A 23,487-nucleotide genomic window follows, 5' to 3' on the forward strand; every position below is an offset into this window, starting at 1 on the left:
TGACGGTTCCTCTGCAGAGGCCAACCAGAGGGAAGGCCATGGCACTGTGGGTGGTCCAGCTGCTCAGGGGGGCGAGGAAGAAGTGTAAAAGGGTAATAGTGGTAGGGGACGCGTTAGTGGGGGGAGTAGACAGGCACATCTGCAGCCTTAGACGTGACTCCAGGGTGGTATGTTGCCTACCAGGTGCCAGGGTCAAGGATGTCATGGAACGGCTGCAGGGCATTCTGAAGGGGGAGGGTGAACAGCCAGAGGTCGTGGTCCATGTTGGGATCAATGACACAGGAATAAAAATAAATGAGGTCCTGCAAGCAGACTTTAGGGAGTTAGGTAGGAAATTGAAAAGGGCTTCAAAGGTAGTAATCTCCGGAATACTGCTCGTGCCACACAGCAGAGAGTATAGGAACAGAAGGATAGAGCAGATGAATGCATGGCTGGAGAGATGGTGCAGGAGGGAGGGTTTTAGATTCCTGGGGCATTGGGACCGTTTCTGGGGGAGGTGGGACCTGTACAAGTTGGACAGGCTACATCTGAACAGGAACAGGACCAACATCTTCACGAGGAGGTTTGCTAATGCTGTTGGGGCAGATTTAAAATAAATTGGCAGGGGGATGGGATTCTGAAAAGTGGTCCAGAGGGAAGAGAAGCTGAGGTGGAATTAGAAGTTAAAATGCTAGTGAGTCTGGAAGGCAGAGGAAACATAGGTTGGATAAGAAAGAAGTGAGTTTAGCAAGGCTAATTGGAATATATTTTAATGCAAGGAGCCTTAGGAATAAGACAGGCGAGCCAAGGGCACAGTTAGGCACGTGGGAGTATAATATCATAGCTATGACTGAGGCTTGGCTAAAAGGGCAGGATTGGCAGCTCAACATTCCTGATTATAGGTTATTCAGACGAGATAGAGATGGGGATAGAGGAGGGGGATGGGGGTGGGGGGGGGGGTCACAATACTGATCATGGAATCAACAGTGAGGAGGAATGATATCTTGGAAGGATCATCAAACGAGGCCATATAGATAGAAGTAATAAACACAAAAGGGGCAGACACGCTGTTGAGTGTGTACTGTAGGCCCCCCAAACAGTCAGGGAGAGATAGAGGGTCAAATATGTAATCAAATTTCAGAGAAGTGTAAGAATAATAAGGCATTAATTGTAGGGGATTTTAACTGCCCAAATATTAACTGGGATAGTTTTAGTGTGCAAGGTAGGGAGAGCGCAAAATTCTTAAGCTGCATCCAGGGGAACATTTTTAGCCAGTACATAGAAAGCCCAACAAGGTGAGGGGCAGTTCTGGACCTAATATTGGGAAATGAGCCCAGGCAGGTGGAAGGCGAGCATATATATAGTGAGCATAACTCAGTTAGACTTAGGATAGCCATGGAAAAGGATAAGGTTGGGCCAGGAATAAAAGTTCTAAACTGGGGAAAGGCTAATTTTACTAAAATGAGATATGATTTGACCCAAGTGAACTGGGAGCAGCTACTTGCAGATAAAACTGTGTCAGAGCAGTGGGAGGCATTCAAAAAGGAAACAGCGAGAATACAGGGCAAATATGTTCTCATAAAGACAAAGGGAGGGGACCAAGTCCAGAGAACCTCGGATGTCAAGGGACATAAAGGTTAGAATTACAAAGAGAAGCTTATGGCAGATACCTAGGGCTCAATACAGCAGAGTCCCTAGAACCATAGAAAAGTTAAAAGCACAGGAGGCCATTCAGCCCATCTTGTCCATGCCAGCCTGAGGATACCCAGGTGCCCTTTCTAATCCCACCTTCCTGCACTCGGCCCATTGCCCTGCAGCTTACAGCACTTAAGGTGCAGATCCAGGTACTTTTTAAAAAGAGTTTAGAGTTTCTGCCTCTACCACCAACTAGGATTGTGAATTCCAGACACCCACTATCCTCTGCGTAAAAAAGTTCTTCCCCATGTCCCCCTACACCTTCTGCCACTTATCTTGAATCTATGTCCCCTGGTTCTAAAATTCGCCACCAAGGGAAACAATTTTATCCTGTACACTCTATCTATTCCCTTCATAATTTTGTACACCTCAATCAAGTCACCTCTCAGCCTTCTTTGTTCTAAGGGAAATAACCCCAACCTATCCAATCTCTCCACGTAGCTACACTTTTCTAACCCTGGCAACATTCTTGTAAACCTCCTCTGTACTCTCTCCAGAGCTATTACATCCTTCCTGAAATGTGGTGACCAGAACTGCACACAATACTCCAGTTGTGGCCTCACCAGTGTTTTATACAATTCCAACATTATATCCTTACTTTTATATTCTATACCTCTGCCAATGAAGGAGAGCATTCCATATGCCTTCTTTACAACCTTGTCTACTTGAACTGCTGCCTTCAGGGACCTGTGTACTTGGACGCCAAGATCTACCCCTTCATCTACCCCTCTTAGTATATTCCCATTTATTGTGTAATCCCTGTAACTGTTTGACCTCACATTTCTCTATGTTAAAATCCATCTGCCACTTTACCACCCACTCCACCAACCCATCTATATCGTTTAGGAGATTATGGCTATCCTCTACACTATCCACTACTTGGCCAATCTTTGTGTCATCTGCAAATTTCCTAATCGTGCCCTCCCCCACGTTCACGTCCAAATCGTTAATATATAACACAAACAGCAAGGGTCCCAACACCGAGCCCTGTGGTACACCACTTGAGACAACTTTCCATTCGCAAGGGCATCCATCGACCATTACCCTTTGTTTCCCGTTACAAAGCCAACCTTTTATTCAGTTTGCCACATTACCCTGAATCCCAGGGGCTTTTACTTTCCTGTCCAACCTGCCATGTGGGACCTTGTCAAATGTCTTGCTAAAATCCATGTACACAACATCCACTACTCTACCTTCATCAACCCTTCTTGTCACTTCCTCAAAGAATTCAATCAAATTTGAGGCAAGACCTTCCTTTAACAAATCCATGCTGACCATCCCTGACTAGTCCATGCCTTTCCACATGACAGTTAATCCTATCTCTCAGGATTGATTCTACTAATTTGCTCACCACCGATGTAAGACTAACTGGCCTATAATTGTTTGGCATTTCCTTTGATCCCTTTTTAAACAATGCAACTACATTTGCATTTCTCCAGTCCTCCGGCACCTCCCCTGTAGCTAGTGAAGATTGGAAAATCATCTTCAGAGCATCTGCTATCTCCTCTCTAGCTTCCTTCAGAAGCCTCGGAAACAATCCATCTGGCCCTGGTAACTTATCAACTTTCAAGGACTTCAACCCTTCGAGTACTTCCTCTCTCTTTATGACTATCCCGTCCAATATCTCGCAGTGTTCCTCCTGGACTACAATATCTACATTCTCCCTTTCCTTTGTAAACAGAGAGACAAAATATTCATTCAAAACCCTTCCCACAGCCTCTGCATCTACACGCAAGTTTCCATCTTCATCTCTGATAGGTCCCACTTTTTCCTTAACTAACCTTTTAGCATCAATGTATTGGTAAAACATCTTTGGGTTATCTTTAACTTTATTTGCTAATCTTTTTTCATGCCCTCTCTTTGATTTCCTTAGTTCCCTTTTTACTTCGTCCCTGCACTTCCTATATTTGTCTAGGATATCTGCAGTGCTTAGTTCTTTGTGCCTATCATACGCTTTGTTTTTCTGTTTGATCTTCCCCTGTATTCCTCTAGACAACCAGAGGGGTCTAGATTTGGCAGTACCACTCTTATTTTTGTAGGGCACATGTCTACTTTGTACAATTAGGATCTCGATTTTCAGTGTTTCCCACTGTTTTTCCACTGTTTTATCCTCCAGCACTGCTGCCCAGTCCACCTTAGCCAAGTCCCTTCTCATTTCTGCAAAATTTGCCTTCCCCCAGTTCAAAACTTTTACTCCTGCCTTATCTCTGTACTTTTCCATAGTAATGCTAAATCTAACTGAATTGTGATCACTGTCCCTGATATGGTTGCCAAGTGTCACTTCACCCACTTGCCCTTCCTCGTTCCCCAAGGCTAGGTCTAGATTTGCATCTCCTCTTGTTGGATTTGTCACTAATTGGTTGAAAAAATTTTCCTGGACACACTGCATGAATTTTTCTCCCTCAGTGCCCCTTATATTGTTTGAATCCCAGTTGATATTAGGACAGTTGAAGTCTCCTACTATTATTGCCCTCTAGTTCTTACAAGCAGAAATTTGCCTACATATTTGCTCTTCTATCTCCCTTTCACCATTTGGGGGTCTGTATTATACTCCCAGTAGTGTGACTGCCCCTTTTTTATTTCTAAGCTCAATCCATAAAGCCTCGTTTGTTGAACCATTTAGTACATCATCCCTTCTCACAACTGGAATTGATTCTTTAACCATTAGTGCTACCCCCCCCTCCTTTTTTAATCTCCTACTCTATCGTGCCTGAAGACTCTATAACTGAGGATATTAAGCTGCCAGTTTTGTCCCTCCTTTAGCCAGGTCTCCGTTATAACAATGACAACCTACTGCCATTTGTCTACCTGTGCCCTTAACTCATCTACCTTGTTTGTAATACTCCTTGCATTGAAGTATAAACAGTTTAACCCCGTCAATTTCCCTTGCTGGACACTTTTTAAGCTTTGCTTCTCCTGTAACTCCATGTCTATCACAACGTCCCAAGCTAATGTTCTACCTCCATTTTTCTGATCTGAATCTGACCTATCTGATCCTACTCATGGGATCCCATCCCCCTGCCACACTAGTTTAAATACTCCCCAACAGAACTAGCAAAAGCCCCTGCAAGGACACTGGTCCCAGGCAGAGAGGAGTATAAAAAGTGCAGTGGGGAACTTAAAAAAGGAAATTAAGAAAGCTAAGAGAGTGCACGAGAAAGCATTGATGGGTAGAATAAAGGAAAACTCAAAGGGGTTTTTTAAATACATAAAGAGCAAGAGAATAACTAGGGAAAGAGTAGGGATAATTAGGGACCATAGAGGTAATGTGTGTGGGGACCTGGAAGATGTGGGTACAGTCCTCAATGAATACTTTGTTTCGGTCTTCACAATGGAAAAGGATGACGCAGATATAGACATAAGGGCGGAGGACTGAAATATTAGAGGAAATTAACATAGAGAGGAGGTACTAGTGGGTTTAGCAGTCTTAAAAGTGGATAAATCCACAGGCCTGGATGGGATGTATCCCAGCTGTTGAGGGAGAAAAGGGAAGAGATATCAGGGGCCCTGGCAGCAATTTTCAAATCCTCTCTGGCCACAGGTGAAGTTCCAGAGGACTGGAGGACTGCTAACATTGTTCCATTATTAAAAAAGGATGGAAGGGATAGACCAGGAAATTACAGGTCAGTCAGTCTAACCTCAGTGTGGGGAAGCTACTAGCAAAAATTCTGAGGGACAGAATATATCCACACTTGGAGAGACGTGGATTAATCAGGGTTAGTCAGCATGGATTTGTTAAGGGAAGGTCATGTTTGACAAATTTGATCGAATTTTTTGAGGAGGTAACCAAGAGTGTTGATGAAGGTAATGCATTTGATGTGGTCTACATAGACTTTAGCAAGGCTTTTGATAATGTCCCTCATGGCAGATTGGTCAAGCAAGTAAAAGCCCATGGGGTCCAAGGCAAAGTGGCACACTGGATCCAAAATTGGCTCAGAGGCAGGAAACAGAGGGTGGTGGTAGAAGGATGTTTCTGTGACTGGAAGTCTGTTTCCAGCGAGGTTCCGCAGATTTCGGTGCTGGGGCCTTTACTGGTTGTGGTGTACATAAATGATTTGGACTTAAATGTAGGGGGTATGATCAAGAAGTTCGTGGACGACATGAAAATTGGTGGGGTGGTAAATAGTGAGGAGGATAGCCGCAAACTGCTGGAGGATGTCAATGGACTGGTCAGGTGTGCAGAGCAGTGGCAAATGGAATTCAACCTGGAAAAGTGTGAGGTAATGCACTTGGGACGGGCTAACAAAGCAAGGGAATACACTATGAATGGTAGGACCCTGGAAAGTAGTGAAGATCAGAGGGACCTTGGTGTGCATATCCACAGATCCCTGAAGGTAGCAGAGCAGGTAGCTAAGGTGGTTAAGGCGGCATATGGGATACTTGTATTCTATGCCTCAGCTAATAAAGGCAAGAGCAGGGAGGTTATGCTGGAACTGTATAAAACGCTGGTAAGGCCACAACTGGAGTACTGCATGCAGTTCTGGTCACCACATTATAAGGAGGATGTGATTGCACTGGAGAGGTGCAGAGGAGATTTACCAGGATGCTGCCTGGGATGGAGGGTCTGGGCTATGGAGCAAGGTTGGATAAGCTAGGGTTGTTTTCCTTGGAGCAGCCGAGTTTGAGAGGGGACCTGATAGAAGTGCATAAGATTATGAGGAGCATATATTGGGTGGATAGGAAGGCGCTTTTTCCATTAGTAGAGGGGTCAATAACCAGGGGGCATAGATTTAAGGTAAGAGGTAGAAGGCTAAGAGGGAAGTTGAGGAGAAATTGTTTCACCCAGAGAGTGGTGGGAGTCTGGAACTCACTGCCTGAAAGAGTGGTTGTGTCACAAACTCTCATAACATTTACGAGGTATTTAGATATTTATTTGCGTTGCCATAGCCTCCAGGGCTATGGGGCCAAGCGCTGGAAAATGGGATTAGTCTAGTCAGATCTTTGTTGACCAGTGCAGACACGATGGGCCAAATAGCCTCCTTCTGTGCTGCAAATGTCGGAGTCTAAAATCAAACTGAGCCAACAGAGAAATCAATAACTAACCTGCAAGTTCACGATCGCTTTAAATATCACTGATGGGGGAGGCCTTCCTGTTGCTGAATGCATGTTCAGCTGTGCAAGGTTAAGAGAGGGTGTTAGCTAAAGCAGCAGAAATGGCAGCACTGGTATCAGATCGGCTTGACATGCTGACTGGCACCAGATTCCAGCACAGAATCCTCAAACTCATGTTAACACCCTCACTAAGGTCATGTTCCATGCGTGGCACACAAGAAGTGAACACACGTGGTGCTGACACTATTTTGGTACCAAAATGACACCCCCAGTTTCAAAGCCACGGGTACAAAAAAGTCCAATTTTGTGGCCAAATCTCTGGTTCCACTTGGCCATAGCACACAAACCAACACAAGCTGAGAGAAAGTGAACTTCCAGTTCAGATTTTATTGCTTTCTACTGGTGAATGTGTGGAATAAGCTGAATGGGTGATTGGTGGATTGTGTCTGTAAATTCATGGGGGTGAATGGGGGCATGAGAGGTACAATGATGTTGCCTAAATTTTGGTTGGCTGATGGATTGTGATAGGAGAAACAACAATAGAAAAAACTATTATTTCTTCACATTAATATGTTGGGCAGCCCAGAGAGTAGAGAACTCTGTTCAGTGCCCAAATAGATATGTAATGTATTTGCACTGGGGGAACTGTTGACACCAAAAAATGGAACTTCCTCCTCACAATTTCCTGTTCTATAATTTTAAAGATTAAATTTATAGAAACCAAAGGAAATATTCTTTAAAAAGGTGTTTCCAGTGTACAATAGACAACAGCGTAAATAGACATGCAACAAAATATTGCAATTTTGTTTTTTCTCATTGCCAATAGGCCTTCATTAACCATCAGATACATATTTGTTCAATATTCAACAATAATTGGAAACAATAACTTCAATATAGAGATGGATGATGATAAAAAAAATGAAGCAGTACCTAGTCTGTTCCCAGGATTTCGCTTGAATAACATTCTGAGAAGACCTTGAGCTTCTGGACTAAGAAACTGAGGCATTCCTAATTTAGCTCTTGGAAAAAGTAAATGGATTCATTATTTTATTTAAATTATACTCAACATTGCATACTAATACACAGCAGCTGTTCTACACAGCCTTCACTGAATTTAAAAAAGCAGCTTAAATACTGTAAGTTCACGATAATTCTCATTTCACATACGATAGCCAGGATAGGCTCACGACAATGAGCAACAGGGTCAAGCATTCTACAGTGCTCCCATAAGTGAACTTTAATCACCTAAGATACACGGCATCAATGGCATAAACCCGCAAAAAGTGCCAAAGACTGCCATGGTGTAGGGGGAAGTGCTAACAGAATGAGGTCTCTGGCAGTTACTTGTCAAAGTTCTCATTCTATCACATACTTCCCAGGCCACCGATTTGCAGGTTTCACAGGAAATGGGATGGGATCCTAGAGTATACAGGTCCAAATCCCATGTAATAGAGTTTGACTGATTCAGTGACCACAAACCTAATTACCATAGACTCAGAGCACAGAAGGAGGCTATTCAGTCCATCATGCCTATGCCAGCTCTGAAAGAGCAATCCAATTAATTCCATTCCCCTTCCCTCCCCCACAGCCCTGCAACATTTCAAGTTTATTTTTTCATGTCTCTATCCAATTTTTTTTTTAAAGTTACAACTGAATCTTTCATGCGTTCCAAGTTAAACATTCTCACCTCCCCTTTGGTTCTTCTCTCACTTATCTTAAACATTCTATGTAGAAAGAATACAATCTCCCTAAATAGTACAAATCCCAAGTAATAAAAACAGTATTTGACTTTTAAGTCATTGTAAATTAGTGGCTCTGATAATCGACTTGAATTCTTCCAGTAAGATTAGCTAATCTTAAAAATACAGTTGTGTAATTTATATACATTTTCATGTGTTTCAGTAGTGTTTGAATTTAATTTTAGAAACTGTTTTATATAGATACATTGTTCTGCCTAGCTCTACTAACTATGAAATAGACATTTGGAAATTTAAAATTGCCTTTAGTTTGTCATTATGATATAACATGCTGCTGGGGGGTATTTCCAATTTCAGTTTGATGCTGACCAAATGATATTTTTTCCTGAGAAAGGCCAGATAGCCAAGTTGGCTTCAAAGTGTCATTATATGACACTAGCATCCTGATAACAATAAATACTTTGCTGGTCAATCTGGCAACATAGGCCAAGTGTTTATTCCAAAAATGGCTCAATAAAATCCTGTGTTAATTCAGAGTTAAGGAATAGTATTTCTTTGCAATATTTTAGGGCACAGCTATCAGTTCCAGTGCTTTAGTCTTTAAGAATGTAAACTATGTCACTCCAGTGATTCATTTCTGAATGTGGAAAAGAACATTTTCAATTTATTCTGAAGTAGCTGTTTAGAATACACAATGCACTACACATACAACTGACCAGGACTATTTCTGAATAAGTTTGAAGTGATGATATTCCAATATTTAATCTCATGTTCAACACCATAACATATTAACTATGTGGAAATGCAGAGTTATCCAACTGGGCAGCTGCAGCCAGCACAAAGAAATTAAAAAATTAAACCAGCTTACATTATAAACAGCAGTGATTGATTTTCAAATTGGAATTTCATTATGGTTTCAGATGAAATTTGCAATTTGCTGCAGTTTAAGCTTGTTTATGACATGAGCTGTAATCCTCAATTAGATTTGTGCATTCTAATCACTCTCAGGTATCCATTATTCCCCATTTAAATTAGACACCTCTGTCTACTTCTGAAAGATTTATGTGCAATTGATGCAAGGCATGGTGCAGGTGGAAGCAGGGAGCACTAACTGCAAAGTCACAATCTAGGACTTGTGTTTCTCACAAATTATCCATTTAGTATTACGACCATCTAAACTAACTGAAGAACATTTAAATAAACTAGTCAAGTTCGCCTAGTGACTCTCAAGGCCAAACATTCAACCTCTAACTTGAAGGCTTTTCAATCAAACTGCTACCTGGACTTGCATTTTAACCTGCCTGCCTAGATTGAGTGAATTTTGATAGATTTGATGTTAATTTCAGATAATAAGCCCCTGCCCATCCTGAAACACCAAGAATAAATACAAGTCCTATATTTCTCATAGTTCTAACTGGCAGGAGTTTGTTTTATTTCACTCAATCAGCCTGGAGCAAACAGCAGAAACCATTAATAGAGAACATACAATTGCCAATAAGGTGGAATGGAAAATATAGAGCTATATGCACTATCTTTTTTCCAGTTATTAAAGACTGAATGAATTGGCATGTCTATTACAGGCTCATACCTAAAATAAACATTTATGATAATTTTTTTCCAATATCCGTTATATTTTCTTGTAGCCTCAAAAAAGGTCACCAAGGGTTCCACAGGGTGTTTATCAAGTTAATTAGCATCAAACTCCCTGCAAGCTAGTACAAGAATATGAATTGCACAAAAGTACATTTAACAAACTTACTTGAGTATCATGTTCATAGTTTCATTCCGGTCTTTACCTTGAAATGGCAATGTACCAGTAAGCATCTCAAACTAAAAGTAAGAGCAAAGTATTGACAGTGGCATCAAAACAAAATTGGGCCTTAATATTTATTAAGTATATAACTAATTGTTTTGCTTAAATCAGTTACAGTTTGATGACCAATGAATAACATTCATTGCAGTGGAAATTATATATAATAATGGAATTCATCACAGTTAAACATTAGCAAAGATACTTATAAGCCAGTACAATATCTGTGTACAGGCTCTAAGAAAGAAGCACATTATTGGCTTTCAAGCTTGTTTGAAATTTTGCAGAGTGACAAAGATGGATATATATGTAAGAACAAAGACATTTTTTCTCTAGTCCGGAATTCTCTTCCCCACAAAGTAGTGGAGGCTGAGTCATTGAATTTATCCAAGGCAGAGTTAGACAGATTTTTGATAGACAAGAGTCAAGGGTTATTGGAGGCAAAAGGCTAGAGCTGAAACACAACCAGATCAGCCATGATTTTACTGAATGGTGAGCAGGCTCGAAGGGTTGAATGGCCTACTCCTGCTCCTAAGCTCCTAACTTCTGTTCCTATATTCAAATAAATAAAGGTTAACCAGTTATCAGTACAACAGTATAGCATGCATATTAAAAAGCAGGAGGAGTTATATATATATAAGATAGACGAAACAAATTTGATAGGATGTAAGCCAGTAACATCTGGTAATCAGTGGTGCAGTATAAAAATAAGTTGCAGTTTCTTGCTAACAAGTTGGTTCTGTCTTGATTAAAATGACAAATAATTTAGATATTTTAAGAGCCAGAGGGTGAAGTTGCAGTCCAATTTAGTACTGCCATGAAAGTTTCCACTTGGCCTCAATACTAAAGCTGGAACATAAACGTGATCAGGAGCCCAAATCCTTGAAGCACTCAGGATCTGATGGTGAAACCCCAACCAGTCAAGAATTTCACACTAGTAACCTTACTCAGCGCAAATACAGTTCTCGGAGGTCCCAGCCTCCAAATGAAATTTCTGTAAAACTGGAACCTTAAACCATCACACTGATGTCAGAAACGCAAGTGGAGCTTACAATTGGCTTCAGAATTACGGACTGAGAGCAACCTTGAAGTGGTCACATAACTGAGCTCTCCATATTTAACAACCCTTGAGAAAATCACCCTTTGTGCGGTACCAATGTACCCAAAGTAACCTGGATGAGGACAATGCGCAAATGGAACAAAACTGAAAATTCAATACCAGGATATATTCAGTCACTTTCACTAATTAAAATATGAAAGAATAATATAAAGTTATGCAGACAAAATCTCTCACATACCATAAGCACACCAAATGACCACCAATCTGCACTCTGTGTGTGACCTCGCCTGTTAACTACTTCTGGTGCCATGTACTCCACAGTACCACAAAATGAGTATGCCTTCTTTTCTTGGTCAACTGATTCTTTACTTAGCCCAAAATCTAAAAACAATAGTAATATCAAAAATATGAACACTGTAAATAAGCAACTTCTATTGTTTTAAAAGTGATTTAGCACAATTGTATTAACATATATACAAGTAATGCAAGTAATGGTCGATCTTGTGTAAAAGTTGACCCCCGACTTTTGGCCAAAAAAGCATTAATTTTTCATAGACCTCATGTACAAGTCCACCCCTGACTTTTAGCCAAAAAATTCAAACACTTTGTACTTACCACCCACTCGCCACTGAAGTCAAACTTGCCCTGGTGCAAACCTACTTGATAGAATCATAGAATAGCACACCATTGAAGGCAGCTGTTCAGCTCTGTATCTGTGCACATCAACACACGCTATCAAAGCTACCACCTCATTGGTTAACGCCTGTGTTCCCACCCTCTAATATGGCAACATGGTATCAAGAAGGAACGGAAGATACACAGCCCAGTTCAAACTTAAAGTCGTTGACATTGCACAGCAGACAAATAATTGTGCAGCAGCCAGAGAATTACATATATCAGAGAAGAACATGAGAGGCTGAAGAAGCTCTCTACACAGCTTAGGCAGGCGCCCAAGAATAAATGTGCAAACAGAGGAATATCTAGCATGTGACCGCAGTTGGAAAATGAAGCTGTAAAATACGTCAATGAAAATTGCCAATTTCTAAAGGATCTATCTGAATCTTCGACTTGAAACAAGAAAATTAAGCATTGCGGATTTCAAAGCCAGCCCTGAGGAGAAACAATTTTGTACTCCGACGGATGACCAAGATTTCACAGCGTCTTCCTGTAGAACTTGATGACGGACTTATCGCATTTCAGTGGTTTATAATCAAACATCGACAAAAGAATCTCAAGGGCAATTAAGGATGAGCAATAAATGCTTGCCCAACCAGTGATGCCCATTCCCCGTGAAAGAATTAAAAGAAAGAATGAATACAGATTGGCCTGTATTGGGAACATGGATGAAGCTCCCTTGAATTCTGACTTGCCAGTCAAACAGTGCTAATGAAGACAACTGGCCAGGAAAAAAGAGTAGGTTCCCTTTTGTGCTATTGTGTGTGTCCAACCAAACAAAGCTTAAGCCAATGGCAATATTCAAGAGAAAAACCCTCCCAAAACTGCAACTCCCCAAAAGGAGTAGATATCCACATTCACGATAAAGGATGGACAAAGGCGAGGAAAGTTTGGAGTTTCTGACCAGGAGGATTACGTAAAGAAAAAAGTCTTCTCATCTGAGACATGCTCAGATCACACCTTGTTGATGATGTTGCTGAAGTTAGATTTCTAAACAGTGATATTGCAGAGATTCACAGTGGTCTAACCAGCTTTGTTCAACCACTGGATGTCTCGCTAAACAAGTCCTTCAAAGATAGCATGAAAAACAAGTGGAATGATTGGATGATTGGAGGAGAGAAGACATTCACCAAGGGAGGCAGCATATAGGCTCCAAGCATTAGCAATTCCGTGTGAATGGGTTGCTGAGGCCTGGGATGATATCAGAACAGAGATTGTCATCAAATCATTCAAGAAATGTGGGATATTCATTGCATTTAATGGCACAGAAGATGATGATTATTTGTGGAATGACATGGCCGATGACAATATGATTGCTGATGAAGGTGATGTTGATGATGCATATGATGATGGCATTCAAGAAACATTAGGACGTATTAGTTGGGTCTGAAGATGAGGAGGAGGGTGATTTTTATGGATTTCAATACACGTTCAATGCATGTTCTGCTGCTAAGTAGTGTTCTTTTCTGTACTGTGGAAAAACTTGAGTGAAATTGTATAAAGTTGTATATATGGCTATTGTTTTTGATGAGTTTGATAAATTTGATTAAATTAATGTACAGGAATTAATATCCGTCTCCATGGAGGTTATTATTTGGTTATAAATAAAAATTTAACAATACAAGTTCAATAAAAATACTTTTGGCTCCTTTTACACTACTTTTGGGGGCGAGGTTGGCAAGAACAGTCTCCGGCCTGGCAACACTGATAATGGGACAATGGGAGAGAATACACTTTAACTTCTCCAAGATATTATTTCAGTAAAAGCTGACCCCCAACTTTTAGATTAAAAGTTTCATCTTAGAAACTCAACTTTAACACATGTACAGTAAGTTGGAGAGGGTGCAGAAAAGCTTCACACGAATGGTGTGAATGAATTTCAGTTACATACATTGGAGAAACTGGAACTGTTCTCCTTGGAGAAGGCAAGATTTGATAATGGTATTTAAAAATCATGAGAGGGCAGGAGGCACTACTTAGGGAGAAAGTCTTCCCATTAATGGTAGGATGAAGAACAAAGGGCACTGGTTTAAGGTGAGTGGCAAAGAAAGCAATGGCAACATGAGGAGCAGCGCGTGGTTCTGGAATACACTGCCTGAGAGTGTGGTGGAGGCAGATTCAATCGTGGATTTCAAAAGAGAATTGGATCCTTATCTGAAGAGGAAAAAGTTTGCAGGGGTATAAGAAAAAGGCTGGGGAGTGGTACTGGGCGAATTTTTCTTGCAAAGAGCTGGCAGGGAGACAACAGGCCAAATGGCTCCTCCTGTGCTGTAATCATTCTATGATTCTAAGTCGTGACTCATTATTAAAATGCCCATGTGTATGCTCACCTGTAGTTTGACTAGCTTAGGGGCAGGGGGGGCAGGGTGTTGGTGGTGGTGGTAAAACAGCTCATTGTATATTTCTTGCCCCTACCAAGTTAATCTACGCAACACTACAATTCTGGGAACAATTTCAAATTTTATCATGAGATTTGCTGAACATTAATAAATAAAATACTTAATGGTCAATTCATAAACGATCTGGAGTTGAAACTCCAATATATCCCACCAACCAAATAAGGATTATGACAACATAACCACATACTAGATGCTATTCTAATTAGCAAATAGCAGAAATCACTATTCAAGACTTGTTCTTCCATTCAAGCAAAGTCCCATCCAAGCAAACATCTTTGCTGTTATTCCCTATGTGATTATCTGAACCAGTTTCCTATATTATACAAAAAGGCTTGCAAATGTAAAATGGAGGAATTTGTTCAAAGATCTATAATGAAATACAGCAATGACCTCAAGGATAATTTTAATCAGGTATTTTTATGGCACATAAAGCCTTTAGTGAACAATCTAGTATTTAGTTTTATTGTAAATAAAACTGTTCAGAACCATTATAGGTCCTAGACACACTCTTCTCTGAAGGTAATTTTAAATGAAAATTTTATCTGACATAAATGATGCTTTCTGCCCATGTCAGACATCAGCTGACCAAAAACAAATTAAAATGACTAATCATTTTGGACATCTTCTGAAAAAAACTTGTGGTTAAGATGCAAAGTTTTCCTTACACGGTATTACTTTTCATTTCTTTCAATAAATCAATTTTTCAGCATGAATGCAGATTTTTATTTGCCTTGGGACATTTTAGGACTTTAAGGCGCTACACAAATACAAGTTGCCATTTTTCATTTGAGCTTTAATTAAAGCAACTGCTGTGATAGTACCTATAATAACTTGAGAAATTCAACTACAGGAGCTGGGCTATAATTTTGATGCATAAAGTTGAATATACCAAGGGCTTTTTTTAAAAAACTTTTAAAATTCTGTACTTTACATGTATTAATTTCTCAAAACAGTTTCAACTTTTTTTTTAAACTTCATGTGCACTGCAAATTTTAATTACATTTCAGATTGTTTCTAACTATTGTGTCTGGACCCAAATCCAGCTTCAGTTCACAGAAAAGCCACTTGCTATAAATTGATTTCTTTATATCATCTGTTCAAAATTAGCGTGAAGTTGAAAAGGCATTGGATGGAATAATAAAAGTAAGTGGACTATTTCATAACAAATACACACCATGCCTTCCAATATTTTAAAAGCAACAAAAGGCTATAAAGTTAACTTGCATGGGACCCTCATATCTTTATTTAAGGATCTCAAATCTTCAGCAATTAACACACCCAGTGACTGCTTCCATCATTCACCTTAAAAGTAGGGCTCCAGGTTGATCTTTCAAAGTGAACAAAGGTTAATCACATGGTTTTGTTGTGAATGTAGCTATTTCCTGTTGACAGATTATGTCCATTGTTCTTTTTATAATCTCATCTTTATTTAAATGAATTAATCTAACAGCAAATGCTGTCTTTTTCATTATTAATTGAACACAAGGGAGTCAAGAAAGGTTACTTCTAAGTAATGAAAACTAAGCAATAAGCTATATCACCATAATATAAAAGCAAAAAACTGCGGATGCTGGAAATCAAAAACAAAAAATAAAAATACCTGGAAAAACTCAGCAGGTCTGGCAGCATCTGCGGAGAGGAACACAGTTAACGTTTTGCGTCTGTATGGCTCTTCAACAGAACTAAGTAAAATTAGAAAAGAGGTGAAATATAAGCTGTTTCAAGGGAGGGAGGGGGGTGGGGGGGGGGACAGGACAGGTAGAGCTGGATAGAGGGCCTGTGATAGGTGGAGATAGCCAAAAGATGTCATAGACAAAAGGTCCAAAGAGGTGTTGGAGGTGGTGATATTATCTAAGGAATGTGCTAATTAAGGGTAGAAAGCAGGACAAGCAAGGTACAGATAGCCCTACTGGGGGTGGGGTGGGGTGAAGGGATCGAAATAGGCTAAAAGGTAGAGATAAAACAATGGATGGAAACACATTTAAAAATAATGGAAATAGGTGGGAAAAGAAGAATCTATATAAATTATTGGAAAAAAAAGGGGGGGATTGGAAAGGGGGTGGGGACGGAGGAGAGAGTTCATGATCTAAAATTGTTGAACTCAATATTCAGTCCGGAAGGCTGTAAAGTGCCTAGTCGGAAGATGAGGTGCTGTTCCTCCAGTTTGCGTTGAGCTTCACTGGAACAATGCAGCAGGCCAAGGACGGACATGTGGGCATGAGAGCAGGGTGGAGTGTTGAAATGGCAAGCGACAGGAAGGTCTGGGTCACGCTTGCGGACAGACCGAAGGTGTTCTGCAAAGCGGTCACCCAGTCTGCGTTTGGTCTCTCCAATGTAGAGGAAACCGCATTGAGAGCAACGAATGCAGTAGACTAAATTGAGGGAAGTGCAGGTGAAATACTGCTTCACTTGAAAGGAGTGTTTGGGCCCTTGAACGGTGAGGAGAGGGTAAGTGAAGGGGCAGGTATTGCACCTTCTGCGGTTGCAAGGGAAGGTGCCGTGGGAGGGGGTTGAGGTGTAGGGGGTGATGGAGGAGTGGACCAGGGTGTCCCGGAGGGAACAATCCCTGCGGAATGCCGCCGGGGGGGTGAAGGGAAGATGTGTTTGGTGGTGGCATCATGCTGGAGTTGGCGGAAATGGCGGAGGATGATCCGTTGAATGCAGAGGCTGGTGGAGTGATAAGTGAGGACAAGGGGGCCCCTACCATGTTTCTGGGAGGGAGAGGAAAGTGTGAGGGCGGATGCGCGGGAGCTGGGTCGGACACGGTTGAGGGCCGTCAACCACCGTGGGTGGAAAACCTCGGTTAAGGAAGAAGGAAGGCATGTCAGAGAAACTGTTTTTGAAAGAGGCATCATCAGAACAGATGCGACAGAGGCGAACGAACTGAGAGAATGGGATGGAGTCCTTACAGGAAGCAGGGTGTGAGGAGCTGTAGTCAAGGTAGCCGTGGGAGTGGGTAGGCTTATAATGAATATTGGTGGACAGTCTACCACCAGAAATTGAGACAGAGAGGTCAAGGAAGGGAAGGGAAGTGTCAGAGATGGACCGTGTGAAAATGATGGAGGGGTGGAAACTGGAAGCAAAATTAATAAATTTTTCCAGGTCCAGACGAGAGCATGTAGCAGCACCGAAGCAATCATCGATGTACCGGAGAAAGAGCCTTGGAGGGGGCCAGAGTAGGACTGGAACAAGGAATGTTCCACATATCCCATAAAGAGACAGGCATAACTGAGGCCCATGCAGGTACCCATAGCCACACCTTTTATTTAGAGGAAGTGAGAGGAGTTTAAGGAGAAATTGTTCAGTGTGAGAACAAGTTCAACCAGACGGAGAAGAGTAGTGGTGGATGGGGATTGTTCAGGCCTCTGTTCGAGGAAGAAGTAGAGAGTCATCAGACCATCCCGGTGGGGGATGGAGGTGTAGAGGGATTGGACGTCCATGGTGAAGAGGAGGCGGTTGGGGCCAGGGAACTGGAAATTGTTGATATAATGTAGGTGGGAAGGGACAGGACAAGGGGAGGGAGATTGGAGTCAAGATAGCAAGAAATTAGTTCCGTGGGGGAGGAACAGGCTGACACGATCGGTCCGGGACAGTCCTGTTTGTGGATTTTGGGTAGGAGGTAGAAGCGGGCCGTCCGAGGTTGGGAGACTATCAGGTTGGAAGCTGTGGAAGGAAGATCTCCAGAGGAGATGAGGTCAGTAACAGTCCTGGAAACAATGGCTTGATGTTCAGTGGTGGGGTCATGGTCCAGGGAGAGGTAGGAGGAAGTGTCTGCGAGTTGACGCTCAGCCTCTGCGAGGTAGAGGTCAGTGCGCCAGACAACAACAGCACCACCCTTGTCAGCAGGTTTGATGACAATGTCAGGGTTGGACCTGAGAGAACGGAGTGCAGCAAGTTGAGAGAGAGACAGGTTAGAGTGGGTGAGGGAGCAGAGAAATTGAGACGGCTAATGTCACGCCGACAGTTCTCAATGAAAAGATCAAGAGAAGGTAAGAATCCAGAGGGAGGGGTCCAGGTGGAGGGAGAATATTGGAGGTGGGTAAAAGGATCCATTGAACGGGGAGAGGACTCCTGCCCAAAGAAGTGAGCATGGAGACGAAGGCGGTGGAAGAAGAGTTCAGCATCGTGCCGAGCCTGAAATTCATTGAGATGAGGGCACAAGGGTATGAAACTAAGTCCTTTGCTGAGCACTGAACGTTCAGCATCGGAGAGGGGAAGGTCAGGGGGTATGGTGAATACACGGACGGGGCTGGGATTGGAAGACGGGATGGGGACAGAGGGACAGGCAGGGGTGGAGGCTCCTGGATGGGTGTTGGTGTCAATGAGTTGTTGGAGCTTGCGTTCCTTTGCATCTGAAAGAAAGAGACAAAGTTTCTTGTTGAGGCGTCGGATGAGACGAAGAATAAAATGAAACTGGGGGCACGGGCAGCTTAGAAATAGGGTGTGGCGGTGCTTCTGGAGGGAGAGGTCGAGTGTGTTCATATGGCGGCGCATGGCACTGAGTATGGGTCTCAGAATGCGACGAGAACAGCAGTCCGAGAAGCATTGTATATCCCAGAGGTACCTGTAATCCTGGGTGGGTTCGAAACATGAGGGATGGAACTTCAGTTGAAATCCACATGGGGTAAGTCGGAGACGGAGACAGTCACTGAGGAAGGAAATATGGCTGTGAAAGCGGGTTTTCGTAAACACCTTGTCGAACACCAGGAAAGAAATGGAAAGCAATGAAGGTGAACAAGGCAAAAGAGAGATATGGAAATCCTGTCAGAGAGAAGAGCAATACTTCTTCAAGGTAGGCATTCCTTGAAGAGAAGTGGCAGTCAAATAAACACTAAGATAAAAGCAAAAAACTGCGGATGCTGGAAATCCAAAACAAAAATAAAAATAACTGGAAAAACTCAGCAGATCTGGCAGCATCTGCGGAGAGGAACATAGTTAACGTTTCGAGTCCGTATGACTCCTCAACAGAACTAAGTAAAAATAGAAAAGAGGTGAAATATAAGCTGGTTTAAGGGGCGGGGTGGGACAGGTAGAGCTGGATAGAGGGCCAATGATAGGTGAAGTTATATCAAGTGTTTTGCTTTGGCAGCCATCCTGACTTCATCCAGTTTTTGTTGTCAGGAGATATAATAATTCTCAATGTTATTGGAATTTATTATAAAATAGTGGTGCGCACATGTGTGTGCATGCGCACACATGAGAGAGAGAGACTTAATTGGATTAAAGGCAGTTGGTCTGAAGGCTTTGATATAACAGAAGAGAATTAAGGTTTGAAATGTTAAATAGGTAAACATGAGCAAAGTGTTAGAACGTAAGATGTAAAGTGACATTTTCATTTCTAAATAAAACTTGACTAGTTTGAATTCAAAAGAGGGAGTGAAATATTACAACTAACCAGAAGTTATGAAACAGTGTTTATTTTTCCTAAAGAAATCTAGTAAAACTTAGTGCTATGAGAGATTTTTATTATCAGGAAGGGAAAGTCCAAAGACATAGTGAAACAATGGGTATTTGCATTCAAAGGGGAAAATATGTCTAAAGGAGCGAAGGCTGTGTATAAGGGAAGGCAGTCTAAAATTCAACAAGTGTGAAACGCCTTCAGCCTATATGTACCAAACTGCTGCCTTCAGGGACTGAAGTTAAGAGAACTCACTTTGAATTTGACCACTCGGGTCATCGTTTATTTTGCTTGGGTCTTTTAAAATCTGTGTGTTTTACTGTTGCCTTAACGAAGGTGTAACTGGGAATCAGATTTAACTAGGGGATTTAAAAGTCATTGTAGCAGTAATTTGTAGACATACGTATATGCTTATAATCTTTTCTTTTATTAATACGTTTAATTTAGTTTTATAAAAACCTCTTAAGACTCGGTAGTCTTATTATTACTGAATTCAAAGACCGCATCTTGAAGCATAGAAATTGAAAATTAGTTGTGACAGTTGTTTGAAGTTTCCCTCTGGGATTTGAACAGCTCAGTATTTACCATCTGCTGTGTCACAACATTGTCAGTTTGTCTTTTGACTGCAAAGCAACAAATATTTCCTCCATTTTGCATAAGAAATGTTGCCATCTGCATTCAAACTACCTCAGCGAGAGACATTATGCCATCATTTTACAAGTCTAAGCAAATTCCAAGCCAGCTTTTCTTTAAAAAGATCTACAAAACAACCTTGATCATTTATAAAAACAATTTTCTACATAGCTGACACAAGGGGTGGTGAATGTACCTACCTGTTAACTTGATATGTCCTCCTTCATCAAGTAAAATGCTGAAATTAAAATTCACATTCTCCAATACATGTACATAAGTTTAAATGAATGCTAAAAAATATTCAGTACAATCATATTGAGTATTTACAAATTAAATTGAGCATTTGCTCTTAAAGAATGTATAGCAATCTACATTAATTTTATATCAGAACATTCGCAGTGCAAAATTTAAAAAGGTATTTCAAACTATTATAAAATTTCTAAAAATGTATTAATCTATAATTCAATTAGTTCTAATCAGCAATGTAATAATGGCATTTAAGAAAATGATTAAATGTACAAGGTTACTATTTAAATATTCACAAAATGCATAATGAAAAATGTACAATATAAATCCAAAAGAAAATAAATAAAGGATTTACTTTTCTGGCTTTAGATCTCTGTACACTATTCCCAAGCTGTGTAGATGATCCAAAGCAAGGGCCAATTCTGCGAGGTAGAACTTGACATCTTCCTCAGTAAACATGACCTATATGAGGAACTACATTGTCTTATCAGTTTCTATGACCTCATTACATTTAACTGCACAGGCAGCAGATATATTTATTAATGTAATTGTAAATCTGTTTCGCAAAGAGAGGTTTTGAAGAAAAATCCACTTATCTCACTAAATATAGATTTCCTGCAAATGCATAGGTATGCAATTTATTAATGGTGCCACAAACACAAAAGATCACCAGCCTAAACACACTACACCAACGAAGGGAAGATTAGGGGGGAGAAGCAACAAAACAAAAACAAAATTAAATGAAGCTAGAAAAAATTCCTACATTTTTGTCGGGACAGTTTCGAATCAGGTTAACGCTGAATTAACAAGGAAGGACGAGATTATTCAGATACCCTTCCTGCTATTCTGTTCTGTTCCTTTTTGGACACTTGAGGCTTACTCATTCTCTCTCTGATGACTAACTTTATTGACCTACAGAAAATAAATTCAGATTCTATAACTATCAGCATCTCTTTTTCCTTTGCTCCTTTGTTTATTCAACTTTTATCTGCTTTTGCAAAAATTGATTACATGGAAAATATATCAGATATCTTACCTCTTTGGATAAGCGTGTAAATACATCCCCTCCCCTGAGGAAATCCAAAATTAGATAAAGTTTCCCTTCAGTCTGAAAGGCTGAAGTAAAAATTGGTGAAATGAGTGAAGAGGCTGACACTAGTGTAAACATTTTTGGTATATTATACTAGTAACAGATTCAAAACTAAGCTTAAATTTCTATGCCTGAACACAATGAGAACAAAGCATATTCTATGGGCTGCAAAAAAATTTCTACATCACAAAAGGGTTTGAAAATGTGTGAATTGGGAGCCTCAGACACATGCAACATGCAAAGCGGAATGGTGGATTCATTAGAAGAGCTCATTACCAAAGCAAAAAGGGCTCTCTACACAAAGAAAAGAATCTAATACCAAACTTAATTTTGAATGATTAACCAAGAGTATTTTGATCTTAAATTTTTATTTGAGTGATACCAATCACATGATTTCAACTGTTAGGAAGGAAAGAAACAGCGTCAAGGCATCCCAAAACATAGATTAACTACATTTAAAGTTCCAGCATTTTCTGTTTTTGTTTCAGATTTCCAGCATCTGCAGTATTTCGCTTTTACAGTAATTACTATATTTTACGTGTACTGTATGGAAACTGAGCAGACTACTCGTGTACAACTAGGCCCCACACACAGTAAGGAGATACATGGCGAGATAATCAGTAATTTTGTTTGCAGGATAAATGCTATTCAGGACCTCACCAGAGTTCCTGTGCTCTTCTTTGATAAATGCTTCAGGACAGCATGCCCATCACTGCAGCACTCCTGCAGTGCCAAATTGAAGTGGCAGCCTTAATTACACACTCTAATCTCCGGAATAGGGCTTGAACCCGTGACCATCGGACTCAGAAACAAGAGGGCTTCCATCGAGTCAATGCAGGCACTTTCTGGCTTCAAACATTTGACACATAGTTCAAAATCTTGAGTTTGCGAGAGCTTAGTTTCTATTCAATACAATTCGTTCAGATTGGCAATTGTGAAGTGTGAGGTGCTCCAAGCAGACCATCCATCCAATTCACAGTAAAGTCAACCACAGTGTCACTCAGCATACATGCCTGTTTGGACACTTGCCCAGAATTCCATTCCCTGAGCTACTTAGCTCTACTGTTAGGACAAAGCAGGATGAGCATTTGTTCCCTTAAAAGTGCACATGGAAAGCTTAAAAAGCAATCTGAAAATGTGGTCTTGCACCAAGTTGGTGTGAGTTTAAGCGATTAGAAAACAAGTTTCAGCTGGGTTTTTGCCCACATCATCATGAGGTCAGGATCCCACTCCCAAGTTCTATTAATACCTCCATACCAAAGCATATCCAAAATCACCATGCATGGAATGAAATGTGGTGCCATTATGATAGACCAGGTGCATGCAGGTAATTTGTAAAATATTTTCTTAAGTATTCAGGGGAAAATTAAGATGACTTCACCTTATTTCCAATTTCTCATTATGCATTATCACTGTCACACAAGTGCATTTGCAGAAGACCTAGCTGAATAGTATTTTGCTGCATGTCATACTTAGCATGAAATTAGGCTTGAAAGTTCAGTTAAATTGAATGAAGTGTTATAATTTTGGTTCAAGAGCTTCTAATGAGAAACAACTTTGATTTCAATGTAGGAAATACTACCCTATTCTCATAGGACCCCCTTCTTAAAAATTACAATCAAGTATAACCACCGTGCAGTAACACTTTAAACCATTATTGTAGAGAATTAAGACATAGTAATTCGAATATGTGCAATTTTCTATAGTTAATTTCATAATAGTATTAATTTCAATTGTAATGAATAATTTTAGA

General features: G+C 40.7%; 1 protein-coding gene across 4 annotated transcripts in view; it reads right to left on the reverse strand.

Annotated features, from left to right (window-relative positions):
* The window catches only part of LOC144683844 (ribosomal protein S6 kinase alpha-6), a 158,957-nt gene that overhangs the window by 54,011 nt on the left and 81,459 nt on the right, over positions 1-23,487 (reverse strand). For 3 of the 4 annotated variants that reach the window (XM_078547339.1, XM_078547341.1, XM_078547340.1), the window contains 6 exons: positions 21,681-21,765; positions 21,000-21,106; positions 20,599-20,636; positions 11,532-11,674; positions 10,183-10,253; positions 7,657-7,745 (listed from right to left, as the gene is read on the reverse strand). In XM_078547339.1, coding sequence (XP_078403465.1) covers positions 7,657-7,745; positions 10,183-10,253; positions 11,532-11,674; positions 20,599-20,636; positions 21,000-21,106; positions 21,681-21,765 — 533 coding nt within the window. The remainder of the gene's footprint in view (positions 1-7,656; positions 7,746-10,182; positions 10,254-11,531; positions 11,675-20,598; positions 20,637-20,999; positions 21,107-21,680; positions 21,766-23,487) is intronic. The other variant, XM_078547338.1, reaches the window with a different exon arrangement.

This window comes from Cetorhinus maximus, chromosome 8 (assembly GCF_964194155.1).
Source record: "Cetorhinus maximus chromosome 8, sCetMax3.hap1.1, whole genome shotgun sequence".
NCBI lineage: Eukaryota > Metazoa > Chordata > Chondrichthyes > Lamniformes > Cetorhinidae > Cetorhinus > Cetorhinus maximus.